The sequence below is a fragment of the Ranitomeya variabilis genome, chromosome 2 (assembly GCF_051348905.1).
Source record: "Ranitomeya variabilis isolate aRanVar5 chromosome 2, aRanVar5.hap1, whole genome shotgun sequence".
Taxonomy (NCBI): Eukaryota; Metazoa; Chordata; class Amphibia; order Anura; family Dendrobatidae; genus Ranitomeya; species Ranitomeya variabilis.
Window position 1 is genome coordinate 846,287,143 of NC_135233.1, and position 22,166 is coordinate 846,309,308.

The window sequence follows — 22,166 nt, forward strand, 5'->3', positions numbered from 1 at the left end:
AGGGGGAGCGGCGGCTGTGATATACTCACCTGTTCCTGGCGCTGTCCCTGCATCTCCGATGATCTCCGGGCAGCTCTTCCTGTGTTCAGCGGTCACGTGGTACCGCACATTAAAGTCATGAATATGCACGCATATTCATGACTGTAATGTGCGGTACGTGACTGCTGATGCCGAAGGCTCCCGGAGACCATCTGACAGTGAGACGCTGCCAGGGACCGCGCCGGGAGCAGGTGAGTATATCAGGGGAGGGGGAGCATTGCGCGATAGTCACCTGTCCCCCGTTCCATCGCTGCGCGCTGCTGTCTTCCGTCCTCTGGCTGTGACTGTACAGTAGGGTGACCGGATCTTATATGGGTTTGAAAAAATGTGGAAATCTTGTCCCTCTGGACCCCACAAAACGATTCCCCTTTCCGGATATTGAGATAGCCAAAATTTGAGCTCGATCAAACGACGTTAACCCGTGCCGCTCGTCGCTCAAAGTTTGAAAAAATCCGAATTTTTGCCCAAAAAGCTGACATATGAAGCCATAACTCCAGAATGGTAAATAATAAAAACACGCTTAATATCTCAAAAGAAAGCTAATGTTGTTCTTCAAAATTTATATTTTATACATAATTGTTATTTTAAGTCAAACTGAGTTAAAACATCTTTTAGCCCCAAGAACGTGACCTGGTACCACTAGGAGCATACTTCGTATATTTTGTTATTAAGTGATACATTTTTTTTTTTTTGGTATACTTTTGAGTTTAAAGTAGAAATATAATAAAAAAAACAAGTAATACTGATAAGTCTAATGACTTTTTATTTTAAAATATAAAAATGAGGTATTTAATACATACAAAACAGACAGAAAACATACAGACGTAGTACCTACATGAGTTGATAATTTTACATAGTTATCTAATCTATTCTAGAGGTTTTGTTAAAGTAGTTTTTGAAACGTCAGAATATCATGCTCGGCATTTGCTTACAACTTGCAGGACATATTGCTTTTGTTCTTCATTTTTTGTCAGAAGGTCGTTAAAGTCGGTTATTAATTTAACACCACGCTCAGCCATATCATTAACTACTTTTAATGTTTTGACAATTTTCAATCCTTCTTGGAAGTCATTATTTTGAGGCCAGGTGTTTGGATTTTGTCTTAGGAAATCCGTTTTTATATTAAATCGGTCAAAGAATGTAAATGTTTCTTTGGTAAGTAAATTTAACAATCCTCCATCAACGACCTCTTTTACTTTTTCTTTCTTAACTTTTGGATTTACAACCCTAGCGTGCTCTGATGGTTCATCTGTGCTACTGAGCAATTTATTAGCCATTAACAACTTTTCATCGTCTGTAATGTTGGGATCAAAAAACGATAATCCCACCAACTCTGCATTCAAATACCACAAATGGTTCGAAAATTTGGTCAGGGCTATTTCTGCAATGTCGTTGTCACATTCTTTATAGTCTAAGAGACTATGCAAAATACCTAAATCTTGCTTTGGCGCAAGATGAGCTTTTGGAGCATTGAACCAAGCTTTACAATAAATTTTAACTAGGAAAACAGAAATGGCACGCACAGAACTTTCTTCTTCTTTAGACATCTTAAATTGACGACGAAAAATGAACATTTTTAAGCAGTAAATAGCCTTTGCCATCCACCTAGCGTGATGAATGGCTCCTGGAGTTCTAAAACCCACAACATTGCCGTCTAGTGATCCAACAAATACGAGAACCAACTGCAACAGCTCCTTGTAGTCATCTCTGGGGTGGCTCTCAGTTAATTTGGTCTCGAATTCAGCAGTAACATTTGCAATTACTTCTGTAGTTAGCTGCTTTTGTATTAGCTTGTCACTGATACCTGTGTCGTATTTTCCTTTGTCTATCTTGGGCCACGCAGTGAGGAATCTTTTGAAAATGTCTGCATGAGGTCCAGTGGTTGATCCCATTTTTGTGTCGAATACGCCTCTTAACACAATTTCCAAGATATGGTGACGGCAAGCTAGGTGTAGCAATTCTCTTCCTAACATTTGCTCCAATAGGACGCATGCTCCTTTGAGTCTTCCCGTGTTCGATGCTGCAGTGTCGAAGCACATCGCCTTGACGGTGTTGGGAAGACCCCATTCCTGTAGGCATTCATATACGGCTACGGCTTGCTCCTCTCAAGAGCTGCTTGCTGTTACAGGAACTCCCAGCAGCTGTTCCTTTTCGCCATATGAAATAGCAATAGCTATTCGCTCATATTGCTCATTTTTTAAAACACCCGGTAAAAGTTTACCGTCCCAATGGACAACCACGGGCTCTTTTTCAGGAATGTTTACTTTATCTAACATGTTTTTAGTATATTGTTCTCTGAACGTTTGCCTTCTAGAATGTAATAAAGTTTTCGAGACTTTGTACTCAAGAGGGTCAAGGTTTAGTGCTTCTAGAGTAGCTATTAAAATTCTCGTGGCATTTCTGTCGGATAACTTACATCGATCTAACACAATGGATAATTTCATGTTTAAAATCTCTTTAACGCCCCTTGCAAATGAAAGTTTCATCCTCTTGCTCTCAGATGGTCCTGGATCTTCTGCAGCTTCTTCAGGGATGTTGTCCATTTCCTCCAAGCTCTCAAGTTCCTGGTAGATGTTGTCCTCGTCAGTATCTTCTTCTTCTTTTCCTTCTTCGAGCTTGTCTTCATCATCCGTCTCTAAGAAGTAACAAAAGAAAGAGAAAAAAAAGACTATAAAAACTTGTCGTTTTAGCAGAATAGTAATAATACATAGGTACTAAATTACCTACTTCTAATTATCAATAGGTATTATTTTAAGAATATAAACTCAATCATAAAGATGCCAAATGATGCTTTCATGTACAATTTTCTTTCAATTATATTGAAACTATTTACTTATTTGTTTATCTACTTTTTAGAATAATAATAATAAAATAAACTCACCAATATCAAAAGTTTCTTCTTGGATTTGTCGGTTCATTTTTGCAAGTTCCTTTTGCGCCTTGATTTCTTCAGCTTGACACAACTTGATGTCCACTCCAGCCATGGAACCTGGGCGGCCCTTCTGCCTCTGTTTCACGAGAAACGCCTTATCTTCTTCCGATTTCAACAGAGCCAAGGCATCTTGTTGAGCAATATCAAAGAGATCATCCAACCTTTCAACAAACTGTTTAAATTTGTTCTTGGCCGTTTCCGATGTTTTCTTCCGGTCTTTTTGAAGACTTCTCCACGCAGCGTGAACTTTTTCCAGCTTAGTAATTGCATCTTGCTCATGTTTAGTCGGGATTCGAGCTTTCCACCAAAAAATGAACACTTCTCGTATGGTCAGTTTTGCTGATTCTCTTAAAGTCAATTTCACAGTACGTAAATTATAAAATAAAGCACATAAGACTTGACGATTTGAGGGTAGTTTACAACCGGTGATCTGGTGAATGGGATAGCCCACAAGAAATAATTTATCCTTGTTCCGGCTTTGTACACCTGATGTGAATGCCATTTCAGAGTCCAATAGGTAAATAACAGTTAACTAGAAAAACGAAAAAAAAATATATTAACTTAAATTTCAATAAAATATTTTCAAATATCTTTTAAAATAATACTATAATAGCTATAAAAACAATAAAACACACTTGGAAAATTTTAAGCAGCATGTGCTTGTTTTTATGAGGAGCGCAGTCAGATTAGATTAGATAACTATGTAAAATTATCAACTCATGTAGGTACTACGTCTGTATCTTTTCTGTGTCTGTTTTGTATGTATTAAATACCTCATTTTTATATTTTAAAATAAAAAGTCATTAGACTTATCAGTATTACTTGTTTTTTTATTATATTTCTACTTTAAACTCAAAAATATACCAAAAAAAAAAAAATGTATCACTTAATAACAAAATATACGAAGTATGCTCCTAGTGGTACCAGGTCACGTTCTTGGGGCTAAAAGATGTTTTAACTCAGTTTGACTTAAAATAACAATTATGTATAAAATATAAATTTTGAAGAACAACATTAGCTTTCTTTTGAGATATTAAGCGTGTTTTTATTATTTACCATTCTGGAGTTATGGCTTCATATGTCAGCTTTTTGGGCAAAAATTCTGATTTTTTTCAAACTTTGAGCAACGAGCGGCACGGGTTAACGTCGTTTGATCGAGCTCAAATTTTGGCTATCTCAATATCCGGAAAAGGGAATCATTTTGTGGGGTCCAGACGGACAAAATTCCAACATCGATTTTTTGTGGTCACCCTACTGTACAGGTCAGAGGGCGCGATGACGCGATTAGTGTGCGCGCCGCCCTCTGCCTGAACAGTCAGTGCGGAGGATGGAAGACAGAGCAGCGCGCAGCGATGGAACGTGGAAGGTGACTATCGCAAGTGCCAGGGGCCTGAGCGAAGAGAGGCGAGTATGTGATTTTTTTTTATTTTAATCGCAGCACCAGCAAATGGGGCAAATGTGTGGAGCATCTTAATGGGCCCCTAATGTGTGGAGCATCTCATGTGGCCCCTAATGTGTGGAGCATCTCATGTGGCCCCTAATGTGTGGAGCATCTCATGTGGCCCCTTATGTGTGGAGCATCTCATGGGGCCCCTAATGTGTGGAGCATCTTATGGGGCATAATATGAGGAGCATCTTATGGGGCATAATATGAGGAGCATCTTATGGGGCATGAGGAGCATCTTATGGGGCATAATATGAGGAGCATCTCATGGGGCCCCTAATGTATGGAGCATCTCATGAGGTATAATGAGGAGCATCTTATGGGGCATGATGTGTGGAGCATCTCATGGGGCCCCTAATGTGTGGAGCATCTCATGGAGCCCCTAATGTGTGGAGCATCTCATGGGGCCCCCAATGTGTGGAGCATCTCATGGGGCCCCTAATGTGTGGAGCATCTCATGGGGCCCCTAATGTGTGGAGCATCTCATGTGGCCCCTAATGCGTGGAGCATCTCATGGGGCATAATATGAGGAGCATCTCATGGGGCCCCTAATGTGTGGAGCATCTCATGGGGCCCCTAATGTGTGGAGCATCTCATGGGGCCCCTAATGTGTGGAGCATCTCATGGGGCCCCTAATGTGTGGAGCATCTTATGGGGCCCCTAATGTGTGGAGCATCTCATGTGGCCCCTAATGTGTAAAGCATCTCATGGGGCCCCTAATGTGTGAAGCATCTCATGGGGCATAATATGAGGAGCATCTTATGGGGCATAATATGAGGAGCATCTTATGGGGCATAATGAGGAGCATCTTATGGGGCATAATATGAGGAGCATCTGTAGCGCCCCCACTGCCGCAGGGCCGAGGGGTACCCGGTACCGGGCCTCTGAGTCTCTGCTCTGGGGTTGTCACGGTGGCTAGACCCGGCCCGTGACCCTGCTGAGGGGCGCCCAATGAAAGGTGTGGATGGTGGTGGTAGTGCGGTGCAGTGCTGGTCACAGTAAATAACGAGGACACCAGGTTGCAGTCGCTTTACCTCTTTACTGAAGGCTTCAGGATCCTCAGTCCGGAATACGGTTAACCAGGCTGCGCAAGTCCGGCCGGTCCGATGGCACCTCCAGAGTTCCCTTTGCAGGTGGAAATCTGTGCCTACCTTCTAGCGCTTGTGTTGTGGTCCTCCCCTGCTGTGCTTACGGGATAGTCCCCACAACTGTTGTGTCTGTTTCTCGTGTTCCCTCACAACTCGATTCTGATGTTCTTCCTCGTCCCCCAGATGATATGGCTAGGACGCACCCGTATGACGGGTAGGCTCGGAGGTCTTCCGGGACCCTAGTGTCGCCCCTCTCCTATTGTTGTCCCCTATGTCTTCTTAGGTGATTTGGGTGAGACAGCCCGCCTATAACTGACTGTCCTGCCGTAGGTTTGAAGTTAGGCTTGGAGCTCTATACTTCCTCAGCGTTCCGGCCACCGGCTGCGCGCCTCAGTAGGATGTTGCCTCGTCTTACAGCACGACTCCTACTGGCGTTTCTCCTTGTTGCGTTGATCTCGTTTCTCACTCAGCACAATAAACCCCGCTTCTTGTCCTTTCTTAGGGCACCGCCGCTATCTCATGCAGGCGCGGTCCCGTAACGTTCTCTCTGTTCGCTAGGCCTCTGTCAGGATCCCACCCCTGACAGGGACCCCTCCGAGTCTCTCCCCGCAACACCCTCTGCCACAGGGTGTTGCCTGTTCGATTCCCAGTCAGCTTCTGACTAACTTCCTATCCAACCCCCAGTTTTACCAGATTGTGAGTGGCCTAATACATAGTACCCTTAGCTCCCCCTGGAGGCCAGACTGTGAAGTGTATTGGTGTCTGTGATACCTGGTCAGGTGAACTCCTTCAGTGCCATCAGACGTACCATAGCCCCCCTTAGCGGTGGAGCATCAGTACTGCAACGACCAGGACTCTGGGGCGCTGCACATCTTATGGGGCATAATATGAGGAGCATCTTATGGGGCGTAATATGAGGAGCATCTTATGGGGCGTAATATGAGGAGCATCTTATGGGGCGCAATATGAGGAGCATCTTATGGGGCGTAATATGAGGAGCATCTTATGGGGCGTAATATGAGGAGCATCTTATGGGGCGTAATATGAGGAGCATCTTATGGGGCATAATATGAGGAGCATCTGTAGCGCCCCCACTGCCGCAGGGCCGAGGGGTACCCGGTACCGGGCCTCTGAGTCTCTGCTCTGGGGTTGTCACGGTGGCTAGACCCGGCCCGTGACCCTGCTGAGGGGTGCCCAATGAAAGGTGTGGATGGTGGTGGTAGTGCGGTGCAGTGCTGGTCACAGTAAATAACGAGGACACCAGGTTGCAGTCTCTTTACCTCTTTACTGAAGGCTTCAGGATCCTCAGTCCGGAATACGGTTAACCAGGCTGCGCAAGTCCGGTCGGTCCGATGGCACCTCCAGAGTTCCCTTTGCAGGTGGAAATCGGTGCCTACCTTCTAGCGCTTGTGTGTTGCGGTCCTCCCCTGCTGTGCTCACGGGATAGTCCCCACAACTGTTGTGTCTGTTTCTCGTGTTCCCTCACAACTCGATTCTGATGTTCTTCCTCGTCCCCCAGATATGGCTAGGACGCACCCGTATGACGGGTAGGCTCGGAGGTCTTCCGGGACCCTAGTGTCGCCCCTCTCCTATTGGTGTCCCCTATGTCTTCTTAGGTGATTTGGGTGAGACAGCCCGCCTATAACTGACTGTCCTGCCGTAGGTTTGAAGTTAGGCTTGGAGCTCTATACTTCCTCAGCGTTCCGGCCACCGGCTGCGCGCCTCAGTAGGATGTTGCCTCGTCTTACAGCACGACTCCTACTGGCGTTTCTCCTTGTTGCGTTGATCTCGTTTCTCACTCAGCACAATAAACCCCGCTTCTTGTCCTTTCTTAGGGCACCGCCGCTATCTCATGCAGGCGCGGTCCCGTAACGTTCTCTCTGTTCGCTAGGCCTCTGTCAGGATCCCACCCCTGACAGGGACCCCTCCGAGTCTCTCCCCGCAACACCCTCTGCCACAGGGTGTTGCCTGTTCGATTCCCAGTCAGCTTCTGACTAACTTCCTATCCAACCCCCAGTTTTACCAGATTGTGAGGAAGGAGTGGCCTAATACATAGTACCCTTAGCTCCCCCTGGAGGCCAGACTGTGAAGTGTATTGGTGTCTGTGATACCTGGTCAGGTGAACTCCTTCAGTGCCATCAGATGTACCATAGCCCCCCTTAGCGGTGGAGCATCAGTACTGCAACGACCAGGACTCTGGGGCGCTGCACATCTTATGGGGCATAATGAGGAGCATCTCATGGGGCCCCTAATGTGTGGAGCATCTCATGGGGCCCCTAATGTGTGGAGCATCTCATGGGGCCCCTAATGTGTGGAGCATCTCATGGGGCCCCTAATGTGTGGAGCATCTCATGTGGCCCCTAATGTGTGGAGCATCTCATGTGGCCCCTAATGTGTGGAGCATCTCATGGGGCCCCTAATGTGTGGAGCATCTTATGGGGCATAATATGAGGAGCATCTTATGGGGCATAATATGAGGAGCATCTTATGGGGCATGAGGAGCATCTTATGGGGCATAATATGAGGAGCATCTCATGGGGCCCCTAATGTATGGAGCATCTCATGAGGTATAATGAGGAGCATCTTATGGGGCATGATGTGTGGAGCATCTCATGGGGCCCCTAATGTGTGGAGCATCTCATGGGGCCCCTAATGTGTGGAGCATCTCATGGGGCCCCTAATGTGTGGAGCATCTCATGGGGCCCCTAATGTGTGGAGCATCTCATGGGGCCCCTAATGTGTGGAGCATCTCATGTGGCCCCTAATGTGTAAAGCATCTCATGGGGCCCCTAATGTGTGAAGCATCTCATGGGGCATAATATGAGGAGCATCTTATGGGGCATAATATGAGGAGCATCTTATGGGGCATAATGAGGAGCATCTTATGGGGCATAATATGAGGAGCATCTGTAGCGCCCCCACTGCCGCAGGGCCGAGGGGTACCCGGTACCGGGCCTCTGAGTCTTTGCTCTGGGGTTGTCACGGTGGCTAGACCCGGCCCGTGACCCTGCTGAGGGGCGCCCAATGAAAGGTGTGGATGGTGGTGGTAGTGCGGTGCAGTGCTGGTCACAGTAAATAACGAGGACACCAGGTTGCAGTCGCTTTACCTCTTTACTGAAGGCTTCAGGATCCTCAGTCCGGAATACGGTTAACCAGGCTGCGCAAGTCCGGCCGGTCCGATGGCACCTCCAGAGTTCCCTTTGCAGGTGGAAATCTGTGCCTACCTTCTAGCGCTTGTGTTGTGGTCCTCCCCTGCTGTGCTTACGGGATAGTCCCCACAACTGTTGTGTCTGTTTCTCGTGTTCCCTCACAACTCGATTCTGATGTTCTTCCTCGTCCCCCAGATGATATGGCTAGGACGCACCCGTATGACGGGTAGGCTCGGAGGTCTTCCGGGACCCTAGTGTCGCCCCTCTCCTATTGTTGTCCCCTATGTCTTCTTAGGTGATTTGGGTGAGACAGCCCGCCTATAACTGACTGTCCTGCCGTAGGTTTGAAGTTAGGCTTGGAGCTCTATACTTCCTCAGCGTTCCGGCCACCGGCTGCGCGCCTCAGTAGGATGTTGCCTCGTCTTACAGCACGACTCCTACTGGCGTTTCTCCTTGTTGCGTTGATCTCGTTTCTCACTCAGCACAATAAACCCCGCTTCTTGTCCTTTCTTAGGGCACCGCCGCTATCTCGTGCAGGCGCGGTCCCGTAACGTTCTCTCTGTTCGCTAGGTCTCTGTCAGGATCCCACCCCTGACAGGGACCCCTCCGAGTCTCTCCCCGCAACACCCTCTGCCACAGGGTGTTGCCTGTTCGATTCCCAGTCAGCTTCTGACTAACTTCCTATCCAACCCCCAGTTTTACCAGATTGTGAGGAAGGAGTGGCCTAATACATAGTACCCTTAGCTCCCCCTGGAGGCCAGACTGTGAAGTGTATTGGTGTCTGTGATACCTGGTCAGGTGAACTCCTTCAGTGCCATCAGATGTACCATAGCCCCCCTTAGCGGTGGAGCATCAGTACTGCAACGACCAGGACTCTGGGGCGCTGCACATCTTATGGGGCATAATGAGGAGCATCTCATGGGGCCCCTAATGTGTGGAGCATCTCATGGGGCCCCTAATGTGTGGAGCATCTCATGGGGCCCCTAATGTGTGGAGCATCTCATGTGGCCCCTAATGTGTGGAGCATCTCATGTGGCCCCTAATGTGTGGAGCATCTCATGGGGCCCCTAATGTGTGGAGCATCTCATGGGGCCCCTAATGTGTGGAGCATCTTATGGGGCATAATATGAGGAGCATCTTATGGGGCATAATATGAGGAGCATCTCATGGGGCCCCTAATGTATGGAGCATCTCATGGGGCCCCTAATGTGTGGAGCATCTCATGGGGCCCCTAATGTGTGGAGCATCTCATGGGGCCCCTAATGTGTGGAGCATCTCATGGGGCCCCTAATGTGTGGAGCATCTCATGGGGCATAACACAGGCCAACAAAAAACAACTTTTTTTATGTTTCTTTGATGAAAATAGGCAAATATTACTAATTTTGGGTCGAGAAACTCAAATATACCCACAGAATTGTTTAATTAGCTCTCGTTTTTTAGATACACGCCATGGATGTATGTGCTGTAGGTAGCGAGAAGCATTCATTACAAGAGTATAAATTGCACACAAATGTCATGTTCAAACTTGAAATATTGTTTAAAATATGATTAAAATAGCAAGAACACAATACATTAACTGAACACAACAGTTCAGACAAGACCTATTCACGAGAACGCTTTCTTTTTGCTTGTCTATTGAAGTTTTCTTCTGGTACATCTCTGATTAATGTCCAACAGTAGTCTGCAAGCATGGAAGCATTCCACTTGCCCTGATATCTTTGTTCCATATTTAAAATATCTTGGTGGAATCGCTCACCATGCTCATCGCTTACTGCACCACAATTGTCCGGGAAGAAATCCAGATGAGAGTCCAGAAAGTGTATTTTTAATGACATGTTGCAGCCTAATTTATGATACTTCGTAAGAAGGTTATTCACAATATCAACATAGTTATCAACTCGTCTGTTTCCCAAGAAGCCACGTACAACATCTCTGAAGGCTTGCCATGCCGCCTTCTCATTGCCTTGTAGGATCTCGTCAAAATTTCCATCCCTAAGTAGGTCACGAATTTGAGGACCAATGAAGACACCTTCTTTCACTTTAGCATCACTGAGTTGTGGAAACTTCCCTCTGAGGTACTTAAAAGCATTTCCTTCTTGGTTCATTCCCTTAACAAAATTTTTCATAAGACCAAGTTTAATGTGTAGCGCCGGCAGAATGATTTTACTGCGTTCAACAAGTGGACAGTGTTGAACATTCTTAATTCCAGGACACATTTTGTCCCTTGTAGGCCACACTTTTATATTGTAGTGAGATCTAGCACGGCTGTCCCACTCACATAGGAAACAGCAATATTTTGTGTATCCCAACTGCATGCCTAACAATATTGCAACCACTTTCAAGTCTGCACAGATCTGCCATTGGTGGTCACTGTATTTTATTGCGTCCAGAAGCAGTTTCATATTGTTGTAGGTTTCTTTCATGCAAACAGCATGGCCTACAGGAACGGAAGGAAGAACATTTCCATTGTGCAATAGTACAGCTTTTAAACTAACCTTTGAACCGTCGATGAAAAGTCTCCAATCTAGTGGGTTGTACTGAACATTCATAGCGGACATTAAACCATCAACACTGGTGCAGAAAACGAGATTGTCTTGCTTTTTAAAATAAACATGTAAATCTCTTTGTCGATGCCTATAGGCAGTCACTTTAACATTGTACAGTAGAAAGTTCCATTGTTTTAATCTTGAAGCCAGAAGCTCTGCCTTTTCTTTCGACAGGTCCAGGTCGCGTATCAGATCATTGAGTTCACCCTGAGAAAGCAAATGTGGTTCATTTGATGCAGACTGTGAATCATATTCAAGATCTTGTGATGAACTTCCGGGCGATTCTTCCTCCTGATCTGATTCCAGTACATATTCCTTTGGAGGGCGAGGAACGGGAAGATCTTTCCCACGTGGGACTGGTCTTATAGCCGAGGGGATGTTAGGGTACTCAATAGTCCCCTTCTTTTTTCTTGACATGCCATGCTGAAGAGGAGCAACCATGCAGAAATAGCAGTCGTCTACATGATTTCTTGGCTCCCTCCAAATCATTGGCACACCAAAACGCATAGAACGTCCTTTATTCTTCAACCATGCAACCAGATTTACTGAACAACTATTGCAGCAAATGTGTGGAGCCCAGGGCTTCTCCTGATCACCAACCTTTACACCAAAGTAATGATGGTAAGCAGTCTTCACAAGTGGAGTAATTGGTCTTCTTTGGTTGGCAAATGTCACATAACCACACACGTAACAAAAATTGTTAACAATATTTGCACATTTACGAGGCATTTTCAAAGTGTAAATTCTCTCCACAAAATTACTGCAACAAGAGAAAGAGACTTCAATTAGTACAAACTATGCAGACACAATGAATAAAATGGCTGACATTGGTTCAACAGGTCTGTAATCAGGTTTACCAATACACATTTGTTGAAAATTCAAAATTTCCCTATTTTCCTGCATAATAATCTTAACCCCTTCCCGACATGTGACGGTATAGTATGTCACATGTCGGGACCCCCGCTTTGATGTGCGCTCCGGCGGTGAGCGCACATCAAAGTCGCGACATGTCAGCTGTTTTTTACAGCTGACATGTGCGCGCAATAGCGGCGGGTGAAATCGCGATCACCCGCCGCTATTAACTAGTTAAATGCCGCTGTCAAACACAGACAGCGGCATTTAACTACCGCATCCGGCCGTGCGGCCGGATATGAGCGCATCGCCGACCCCCGTCACATGATCGGGGGTCGGCGATGCATCAGGAAGGTAACCATAGAGGTCCTGGAGACCTCTATGGTTACTGATTGCCGGTGGCTGTGAGCGCCCCCCTGTGGTCGGCGCTCACAGCACACCTGCAATTCTGCTGTGTAACAGCGATCTTATGATCGCTGCTGCATAGCAGAGCCGATCGGGCTGTGCCTGCTTCTAGCCTCCCATGGAGGCTATAGAAGCATGGCAAAAGTAAAAAAAAAAAGTTTTTAAAAATGTGAAAAAAATAAAAAAAACATAAAAGTTTAAATCACCCCCCTTTCGCCCCAATCAAAATAAATCAATAAAAAAAAACCCCAACCTACACATATTTGGTATCGCCGCGTTCAGAATCGCCCGATCTAGCAATAAAAAAAAAGCATTAACCTTATCGCAAAACGGCGTAACGAGAAAAAAAATCGGAACGCCAGAATTACGTTTTTTTGGTCGCCACGACATTGCATTAAAATGCAATAACGGGCGATCAAAAGAACGTATCTGCACCAAAATGCTATCATTAAAAACGCCAGCTCGGCACGCAAAAAATAAACCCTCACCCGACCCCAGATCACGAAAAATGGAGACGCTACGGGTATCGGAAAATGGCGCAATTTTGTTTTGTTTTTTGCAAAGTTTGGAATTTTTTTTCACCACTTAGGTGAAAAATAACCTAGTCATGTTAGGTGTCTATGAACTCGTAATGACCTGGAGAATCATAATGGCAGGTCAGTTTTAGCATTTAGTGAACCTAGCAAAATAGGCAAGCAAAAAACAAGTGTGGGATTGCACTTTTTTTGCAATTTCACTGCACTTGGAATTTTTTTCCCGTTTTCTAGTACACGACATGGTAAAACCAATGATGTTGTTCAAAAGTACAACTCGTCCCGCAAAAAATAAGCCCTCACATGGCCAAATTGACAGAAAAATAAAAAAGTTATGGCTCTGGGAAGGAGGGGAGCGAAAAACGAAAACGGAAAAAGCTCCGGGGGTGAAGGGATGACATGTATCTCAGCAACAAGAGCTAATAATGATTTTTAAGTAACATATTCGTTTTTAGGATGCTAAAATTATTACAAACCAGCTATTTTCATTTCAGACACATTTTCACTGTTGGCCAGTGAATATGAGGAGCATCTTATGGGGCATAATATGAGGAGCATCTTATGGGGCATAATATGAGGAGCATCTGTAGCGCCCCCACTGCCGCAGGGCCGAGGGGTACCCGGTACCGGGCCTCTGAGTCTCTGCTCTGGGGTTGTCACGGTGGCTAGACCCGGCCCGTGACCCTGCTGAGGGGCGCCCAATGAAAGGTGTGGATGGTGGTGGTAGTGCGGTGCAGTGCTGGTCACAGTAAATAACGAGGACACCAGGTTGCAGTCGCTTTACCTCTTTACTGAAGGCTTCAGGATCCTCAGTCCGGAATACGGTTAACCAGGCTGCGCAAGTCCGGCCGGTCCGATGGCACCTCCAGAGTTCCCTTTGCAGGTGGAAATCTGTGCCTACCTTCTAGCGCTTGTGTTGTGGTCCTCCCCTGCTGTGCTTACGGGATAGTCCCCACAACTGTTGTGTCTGTTTCTCGTGTTCCCTCACAACTCGATTCTGATGTTCTTCCTCGTCCCCCAGATGATATGGCTAGGACGCACCCGTATGACGGGTAGGCTCGGAGGTCTTCCGGGACCCTAGTGTCGCCCCTCTCCTATTGTTGTCCCCTATGTCTTCTTAGGTGATTTGGGTGAGACAGCCCGCCTATAACTGACTGTCCTGCCGTAGGTTTGAAGTTAGGCTTGGAGCTCTATACTTCCTCAGCGTTCCGGCCACCGGCTGCGCGCCTCAGTAGGATGTTGCCTCGTCTTACAGCACGACTCCTACTGGCGTTTCTCCTTGTTGCGTTGATCTCGTTTCTCACTCAGCACAATAAACCCCGCTTCTTGTCCTTTCTTAGGGCACCGCCGCTATCTCGTGCAGGCGCGGTCCCGTAACGTTCTCTCTGTTCGCTAGGTCTCTGTCAGGATCCCACCCCTGACAGGGACCCCTCCGAGTCTCTCCCCGCAACACCCTCTGCCACAGGGTGTTGCCTGTTCGATTCCCAGTCAGCTTCTGACTAACTTCCTATCCAACCCCCAGTTTTACCAGATTGTGAGGAGTGGCCTAATACATAGTACCCTTAGCTCCCCCTGGAGGCCAGACTGTGAAGTGTATTGGTGTCTGTGATACCTGGTCAGGTGAACTCCTTCAGTGCCATCAGACGTACCATAGCCCCCCTTAGCGGTGGAGCATCAGTACTGCAACGACCAGGACTCTGGGGCGCTGCACATCTTATGGGGCATAATATGAGGAGCATCTTATGGGGCGTAATATGAGGAGCATCTTATGGGGCGTAATATGAGGAGCATCTTATGGGGCCCCTAATGTGTGGAGCATCTCATGTGGCCCCTAATGTGTGAAGCATCTCATGGGGCGTAATATGAGGAGCATCTCATGGGGCGTAATATGAGGAGCATCTCATGGGCCGTAATATGAGGAGCATCTCATGGGGCGTAATATGAGGAGCATCTCATGGGGCGTAATATGAGGAGCATCTCATGGGGCGTAATATGAGGAGCATCTCATGGGGCGTAATATGAGGAGCATCTCATGGGGCGTAATATGAGGAGCATCTCATGGGGCGTAATATGAGGAGCATCTGTAGCGCCCCCACTGCCGCAGGGCCGAGGGGTACCCGGTACCGGGCCTCTGAGTCTCTGCTCTGGGGTTGTCACGATGGCTAGACCCGGCCCGTGACCCTGCTGAGGGGTGCCCAATGAAAGGTGTGGATGGTGGTGGTAGTGCGGTGCAGTGCTGGTCACAGTAAATAACGAGGACACCAGGTTGCAGTCTCTTTACCTCTTTACTGAAGGCTTCAGGATCCTCAGTCCGGAATACGGTTAACCAGGCTGCGCAAGTCCGGCCGGTCCGATGGCACCTCCAGAGTTCCCTTTGCAGGTGGAAATCGGTGCCTACCTTCTAGCGCTTGTGTGTTGCCGTCCTCCCCTGCTGTGCTCACGGGATAGTCCCCACAACTGTTGTGTCTGTTTCTCGTGTTCCCTCACAACTCGATTCTGATGTTCTTCCTCGTCCCCCAGATGATATGGCTAGGACGCACCCGTATGACGGGTAGGCTCAGAGGTCTTCCGGGACCCTAGTGTCGCCCCTCTCCTATTGTTGCCCCCTATGTCTTCTTAGGTGATTTGGGTGAGACAGCCCGCCTATAACTGACTGTCCGGCCGTAGGTTTGAAGTTAGGCATGGAGCTCTATACTTCCTCGGCGTTCCGGCCACGCGCCTCAGTAGGATGTTGCCTCGTCTTACAGCACGACTCCTACTGGCGTTTCTCCTTGTTGCGTTGATCTCGTTTCTCACTCAGCACAATAAACCCCGCTTCTTGTCCTTTCTTAGGGCACCGCCGCTATCTCATGCAGGCGCGGTCCCGTAACGTTCTCTCTGTTCGCTAGGCCTCTGTCAGGATCCCACCCCTGACAGGGACCCCTCCGAGTCTCTCCCCGCAACACCCTCTGCCACAGGGTGTTGCCTGTTCGATTCCCAGTCAGCTTCTGACTAACTTCCTATCCAACCCCCAGTTTTACCAGATTGTGAGGAAGGAGTGGCCTAATACATAGTACCCTTAGCTCCCCCTGGAGGCCAGACTGTGAAGTGTATTGGTGTCTGATACCTGGTCAGGTGAACTCCTTCAGTGCCATCAGACGTACCATAGCCCCCCTTAGCGGCGGAGCATCAGTACTGCAACGACCAGGACTCTGGGGCGCTGCACATCTTATGGGGCATAATATGAGGAGCATCTCATGGGGCATAATATGAGGAGCATCTCATGGGGCCCCTAATGTGTGGAGCATCTCATGGGGCCCCTAATGTGTGGAGCATCTCATGGGGCTACTAATGTGTGGAGCATCTCATGGGACCATCAACCTTTGCAGCATTGTATGGGGCAAATGTGTCTATGGCGCATCTTATGGGGCCATTATTAACCTTTGTGCAGGATTATATGGGGCGTATTTTGTATGGAGCATCTTATGGGGCCCCTCATGATCTGTATGGAACATTATACGGGGCTCCTGATTCAATATGGATATTCAATAACCCGTAACCTACTGATGTCTCAATTAATTTTACTTTTATTGGTATCTATTTTTACTTTTGAAATTTACCGGTAGCTGCATTTTCCACCCTAGGCTTATACTCGAGTCAATAAGTTTTCCCATTTTTTTTGTGGCAAAATTTGGGGGGGGGTCGGCTTATACTCGAGTATATACGGTACTTATTCAAATCTGTGAAAATGGCCTGTTTGGAAAAAACACATACCAAGTGATAAAGCCTTCCTAATACCCTGTCTGATGACAAATGCACACTTAGCAGGATGCAGCAGGCCTCCACTGATAAAGGCTAGGTGCGGCACGAGTGCAACCTACTTGATAAAAACAACCACCCCTATCCTCCAAACATTGCAGGGGTTGGCTGCCTAGTAGAAAAAATGCACATTGATATGACTCACATAGGACGCCAGTCACACTGATAGGTGTGGTGCACAGTGTCTGGTATGCAACCTATTAATGACGCCCCTTGTATTAACAGGCGGGCTGCCCAGCACTATAATATGCAGCACACGGTGACAGACGCCCCCCCCAAAAAAAAATAATATGCACCACACCTATCAGTGTGACTGGCGTCCTATGTGAGTCATATCAATGTGCATTTTTTCTACTAGGCAGCCAACCCCTGCAATGTTTGGAGGATAGGGGTGGTTGTTTTTATCAAGTAGGTTGCACTCGTGCCGCACCTAGCCTTTATCAGTGGAGGCCTGCTGCATCCTGCTAAGTGTGCATTTGTCATCAGACAGGGTATTAGGAAGGCTTTATCACTTGGTATGTGTTTTTTCCTAGTTTTTTTCTATGTTAGCTGTTTTATGATATTAGTGGTAGGACCCGCATTATTATGGGGACCCTTGACGTTGGGTTGCGGGCTTACGTTGTTTTGGCCAAAATAATAAACCAATACCTCATATAGTGTATGTGTTTATCATATGCATACATTTTTTTGCACTATATCATATCCTTTTTTGCAGGATGTGGCCAGGCCTTTTTATGTTGGTTAGGTTTTTTTTTTTTGGGGGGGCGTCTGTCACCGTGTGCTGCATATTATAGTGCTGGGCAGCCCGCCTGTTAATACAAGGGGCGTCATTAATAGGTTGCATACCAGACACTGTGCACCACACCTATCAGTGTGACTGGCGTCCTATGTGAGTCATATCAATGTGCATTTTTTCTACTAGGCAGCCAACCCCTGCAATGTTTGGAGGATAGGGGTGGTTGTTTTTATCAAGTAGGTTGCACTCGTGCCGCACCTAGCCTTTATCAGTGGAGGCCTGCTGCATCCTGCTAAGTGTGCATTTGTCATCAGACAGGGTATTAGGAAGGCTTTATCACTTGGTATGTGTTTTTTCTAGTTTTTTTCTATGTTAGCTGTTTTATGATATTAGTGGTAGGACCCGCATTATTATGGGGACCCTTGACGTTGGGTTGCGGGCTTACGTTGTTTTGGCCAAAATAATAAACCAATACCTCATATAGTGTATGTGTTTATCATATGCATACATTTTTTTGCACTATATCATATCCTTTTTTGCAGGATGTGGCCAGGCCTTTTTATGTTGGTTAGGTTTTTTTTTTTGGGGGGGCGTCTGTCACCGTGTGCTGCATATTATAGTGCTGGGCAGCCCGCCTGTTAATACAAGGGGCGTCATTAATAGGTTGCATACCAGACACTGTGCACCACACCTATCAGTGTGACTGGCGTCCTATGTGAGTCATATCAATGTGCATTTTTTCTACTAGGCAGCCAACCCCTGCAATGTTTGGAGGATAGGGGTGGTTGTTTTTATCAAGTAGGTTGCACTCGTGCCGCACCTAGCCTTTATCAGTGGAGGCCTGCTGCATCCTGCTAAGTGTGCATTTGTCATCAGACAGGGTATTAGGAAGGCTTTATCACTTGGTATGTGTTTTTTCTGAGTTTTTTTCTATGTTAGCTGTTTTATGATATTAGTGGTAGGACCCGCATTATTATGGGGACCCTTGACGTTGGGTTGCGGGCTTACGTTGTTTTGGCCAAAATAATAAACCAATACCTCATATAGTGTATGTGTTTATCATATGCATACATTTTTTTGCACTATATCATATCCTTTTTTGCAGGATGTGGCCAGGCCTTTTTATGTTGGTTAGGTTTTTTTTTTGGGGGGGGCGTCTGTCACCGTGTGCTGCATATTATAGTGCTGGGCAGCCCGCCTGTTAATACAAGGGGCGTCATTAATAGGTTGCATACCAGACACTGTGCACCACACCTATCAGTGTGACTGGCGTCCTATGTGAGTCATATCAATGTGCATTTTTTCTACTAGGCAGCCAACCCCTGCAATGTTTGGAGGATAGGGGTGGTTGTTTTTATCAAGTAGGTTGCACTCGTGCCGCACCTAGCCTTTATCAGTGGAGGCCTGCTGCATCCTGCTAAGTGTGCATTTGTCATCAGACAGGGTATTAGGAAGGCTTTATCACTTGGTATGTGTTTTTTCTGAGTTTTTTTCTATGTTAGCTGTTTTATGATATTAGTGGTAGGACCCGCATTATTATGGGGACCCTTGACGTTGGGTTGCGGGCTTACGTTGTTTTGGCCAAAATAATAAACCAATACCTCATATAGTGTATGTGTTTATCATATGCATACATTTTTTTGCACTATATCATATCCTTTTTTGCAGGATGTGGCCAGGCCTTTTTATGTTGGTTAGGTTTTTTTTTTGGGGGGGGCGTCTGTCACCGTGTGCTGCATATTATAGTGCTGGGCAGCCCGCCTGTTAATACAAGGGGCGTCATTAATAGGTTGCATACCAGACACTGTGCACCACACCTATCAGTGTGACTGGCGTCCTATGTGAGTCATATCAATGTGCATTTTTTCTACTAGGCAGCCAACCCCTGCAATGTTTGGAGGATAGGGGTGGTTGTTTTTATCAAGTAGGTTGCACTCGTGCCGCACCTAGCCTTTATCAGTGGAGGCCTGCTGCATCCTGCTAAGTGTGCATTTGTCATCAGACAGGGTATTAGGAAGGCTTTATCACTTGGTATGTGTTTTTTCTGAGTTTTTTTCTATGTTAGCTGTTTTATGATATTAGTGGTAGGACCCGCATTATTATGGGGACCCTTGACGTTGGGTTGCGGGCTTACGTTGTTTTGGCCAAAATAATAAACCAATACCTCATATAGTGTATGTGTTTATCATATGCATACATTTTTTTGCACTATATCATATCCTTTTTTGCAGGATGTGGCCAGGCCTTTTTATGTTGGTTAGGTTTTTTTTTTTGGGGGGGCGTCTGTCACCGTGTGCTGCATATTATAGTGCTGGGCAGCCCGCCTGTTAATACAAGGGGCGTCATTAATAGGTTGCATACCAGACACTGTGCACCACACCTATCAGTGTGACTGGCGTCCTATGTGAGTCATATCAATGTGCATTTTTTCTACTAGGCAGCCAACCCCTGCAATGTTTGGAGGATAGGGGTGGTTGTTTTTATCAAGTAGGTTGCACTCGTGCCGCACCTAGCCTTTATCAGTGGAGGCCTGCTGCATCCTGCTAAGTGTGCATTTGTCATCAGACAGGGTATTAGGAAGGCTTTATCACTTGGTATGTGTTTTTTCTGAGTTTTTTTCTATGTTAGCTGTTTTATGATATTAGTGGTAGGACCCGCATTATTATGGGGACCCTTGACGTTGGGTTGCGGGCTTACGTTGTTTTGGCCAAAATAATAAACCAATACCTCATATAGTGTATGTGTTTATCATATGCATACATTTTTTTGCACTATATCATATCCTTTTTTGCAGGATGTGGCCAGGCCTTTTTATGTTGGTTAGGTTTTTTTTTTTGGGGGGGCGTCTGTCACCGTGTGCTGCATATTATAGTGCTGGGCAGCCCGCCTGTTAATACAAGGGGCGTCATTAATAGGTTGCATACCAGACACTGTGCACCACACCTATCAGTGTGACTGGCGTCCTATGTGAGTCATATCAATGTGCATTTTTTCTACTAGGCAGCCAACCCCTGCAATGTTTGGAGGATAGGGGTGGTTGTTTTTATCAAGTAGGTTGCACTCGTGCCGCACCTAGCCTTTATCAGTGGAGGCCTGCTGCATCCTGCTAAGTGTGCATTTGTCATCAGACAGGGTATTAGGAAGGCTTTATCACTTGGTATGTGTTTTTTCTGAGTTTTTTTCTATGTTAGCTGTTTTATGATATTAGTGGTAGGACCCGCATTATTATGGGGACCCTTGACGTTGGGTTGCGGGCTTACGTTGTTTTGGCCAAAATAATAAACCAATACCTCATATAGTGTATGTGTTTATCATATGCATACATTTTTTTGCACTATATCATATCCTTTTTTGCAGGATGTGGCCAGGCCTTTTTATGTTGGTTAGGTTTTTTTTTTTTGGGGGGGCGTCTGTCACCGTGTGCTGCATATTATAGTGCTGGGCAGCCCGCCTGTTAATACAAGGGGCGTCATTAATAGGTTGCATACCAGACACTGTGCACCACACCTATCAGTGTGACTGGCGTCCTATGTGAGTCATATCAATGTGCATTTTTTCTACTAGGCAGCCAACCCCTGCAATGTTTGGAGGATAGGGGTGGTTGTTTTTATCAAGTAGGTTGCACTCGTGCCGCACCTAGCCTTTATCAGTGGAGGCCTGCTGCATCCTGCTAAGTGTGCATTTGTCATCAGACAGGGTATTAGGAAGGCTTTAGCACTTGGTATGTGTTTAAAATGGCCTGTTTGCCCACTTTAATGCCAATTCTGATGCACAGACCCCATTTGGGCCAGGTTAGAGGGACCTGAGTTTGATGCTGGGCATCACTATCTGTGTATCTTAAGTATGAGATCAGTGGCCCAAAGTCATTTTACCCCTTAAAACATCAGTTACTTATTCAAATCTGTGAAAATCAGCTGTTTGCCCACTTTGAAGCCCATGATTATTTTTGTTAAACCTATAAAAAAACGAAAACAAAAATTGTAGAATAGGAAACTAACAAATAAGAAGCCAACTTCAGCTACAAATAAAACTTCAGCCTCGTCATTTTGTTGGTATTCTAAAACATAGCAGTTTTATACAAATGTACAGAAAAAAAAAGTGTGAACTTAAGAGGCCATGTCAGGCTGTTGCTTTAGTATAGGACATATAGGGCTTAGGTGTAAGTGAAGCAAAATGTGCAGATTATATCCATACTGTAAGCACATTTTTCAGTGACCATACATTACCTCAGACTCTAGTGTGAGGCCACACAGAAAAGACAACCTGTAACAGAAAACACAGGTATAAACGCCATGTAGTCCCAGAAAGAGCGACTTCCCGACCTGTATACGACTTGTATCTCCCACTGCGAACCTAGGCAGCCACGGCAGGATGAGCTCAGGCTGTCTGGGGAGACTCACTCTGGCACACAAGGCAGAAACACCCAATAACAGTTCTAATGGGTGTTATTAAAGCAAAGTGTGCACATCCCAATATAAACCGCTAGAGAGACAATTACCTCAGACTTTCCTGTAAGGCGCCACATCTGCAGTACAAAAAGAGCGGGAAACCAGGCGACCGAACACATAATGCCTGCGCGCATTCAGCTGTGCAGCATCACTACCTGCCCCGATATGGTAAGCACGTTTGCAGAGCGCCAGGAAA

General features: G+C 46.3%; 1 protein-coding gene across 5 annotated transcripts in view; it reads right to left on the minus strand.

Annotated features, from left to right (window-relative positions):
- Nucleotides 1-22,166, minus strand: part of LOC143808002 (uncharacterized) — a 35,493-nt gene extending 13,327 nt beyond the window's left edge. For 2 of the 5 annotated variants that reach the window (XM_077290190.1, XM_077290191.1), the window contains exons 1-4: nt 22,021-22,166; nt 21,749-21,785; nt 2,921-3,503; nt 2,456-2,674 (exon numbers count right to left, since the gene is read on the minus strand). In XM_077290190.1, coding sequence (XP_077146305.1) covers nt 2,456-2,674; nt 2,921-3,473 — 772 coding nt within the window. In that variant the 5' untranslated portion in view covers nt 3,474-3,503; nt 21,749-21,785; nt 22,021-22,166. Of the gene's footprint in view, nt 1-1,461; nt 2,675-2,920; nt 3,504-9,973; nt 11,959-13,772; nt 16,783-21,748; nt 21,786-22,020 lie in introns of those variants that run through there. The other 3 variants (XM_077290189.1, XM_077290187.1, XM_077290188.1) reach the window with 3 other exon arrangements.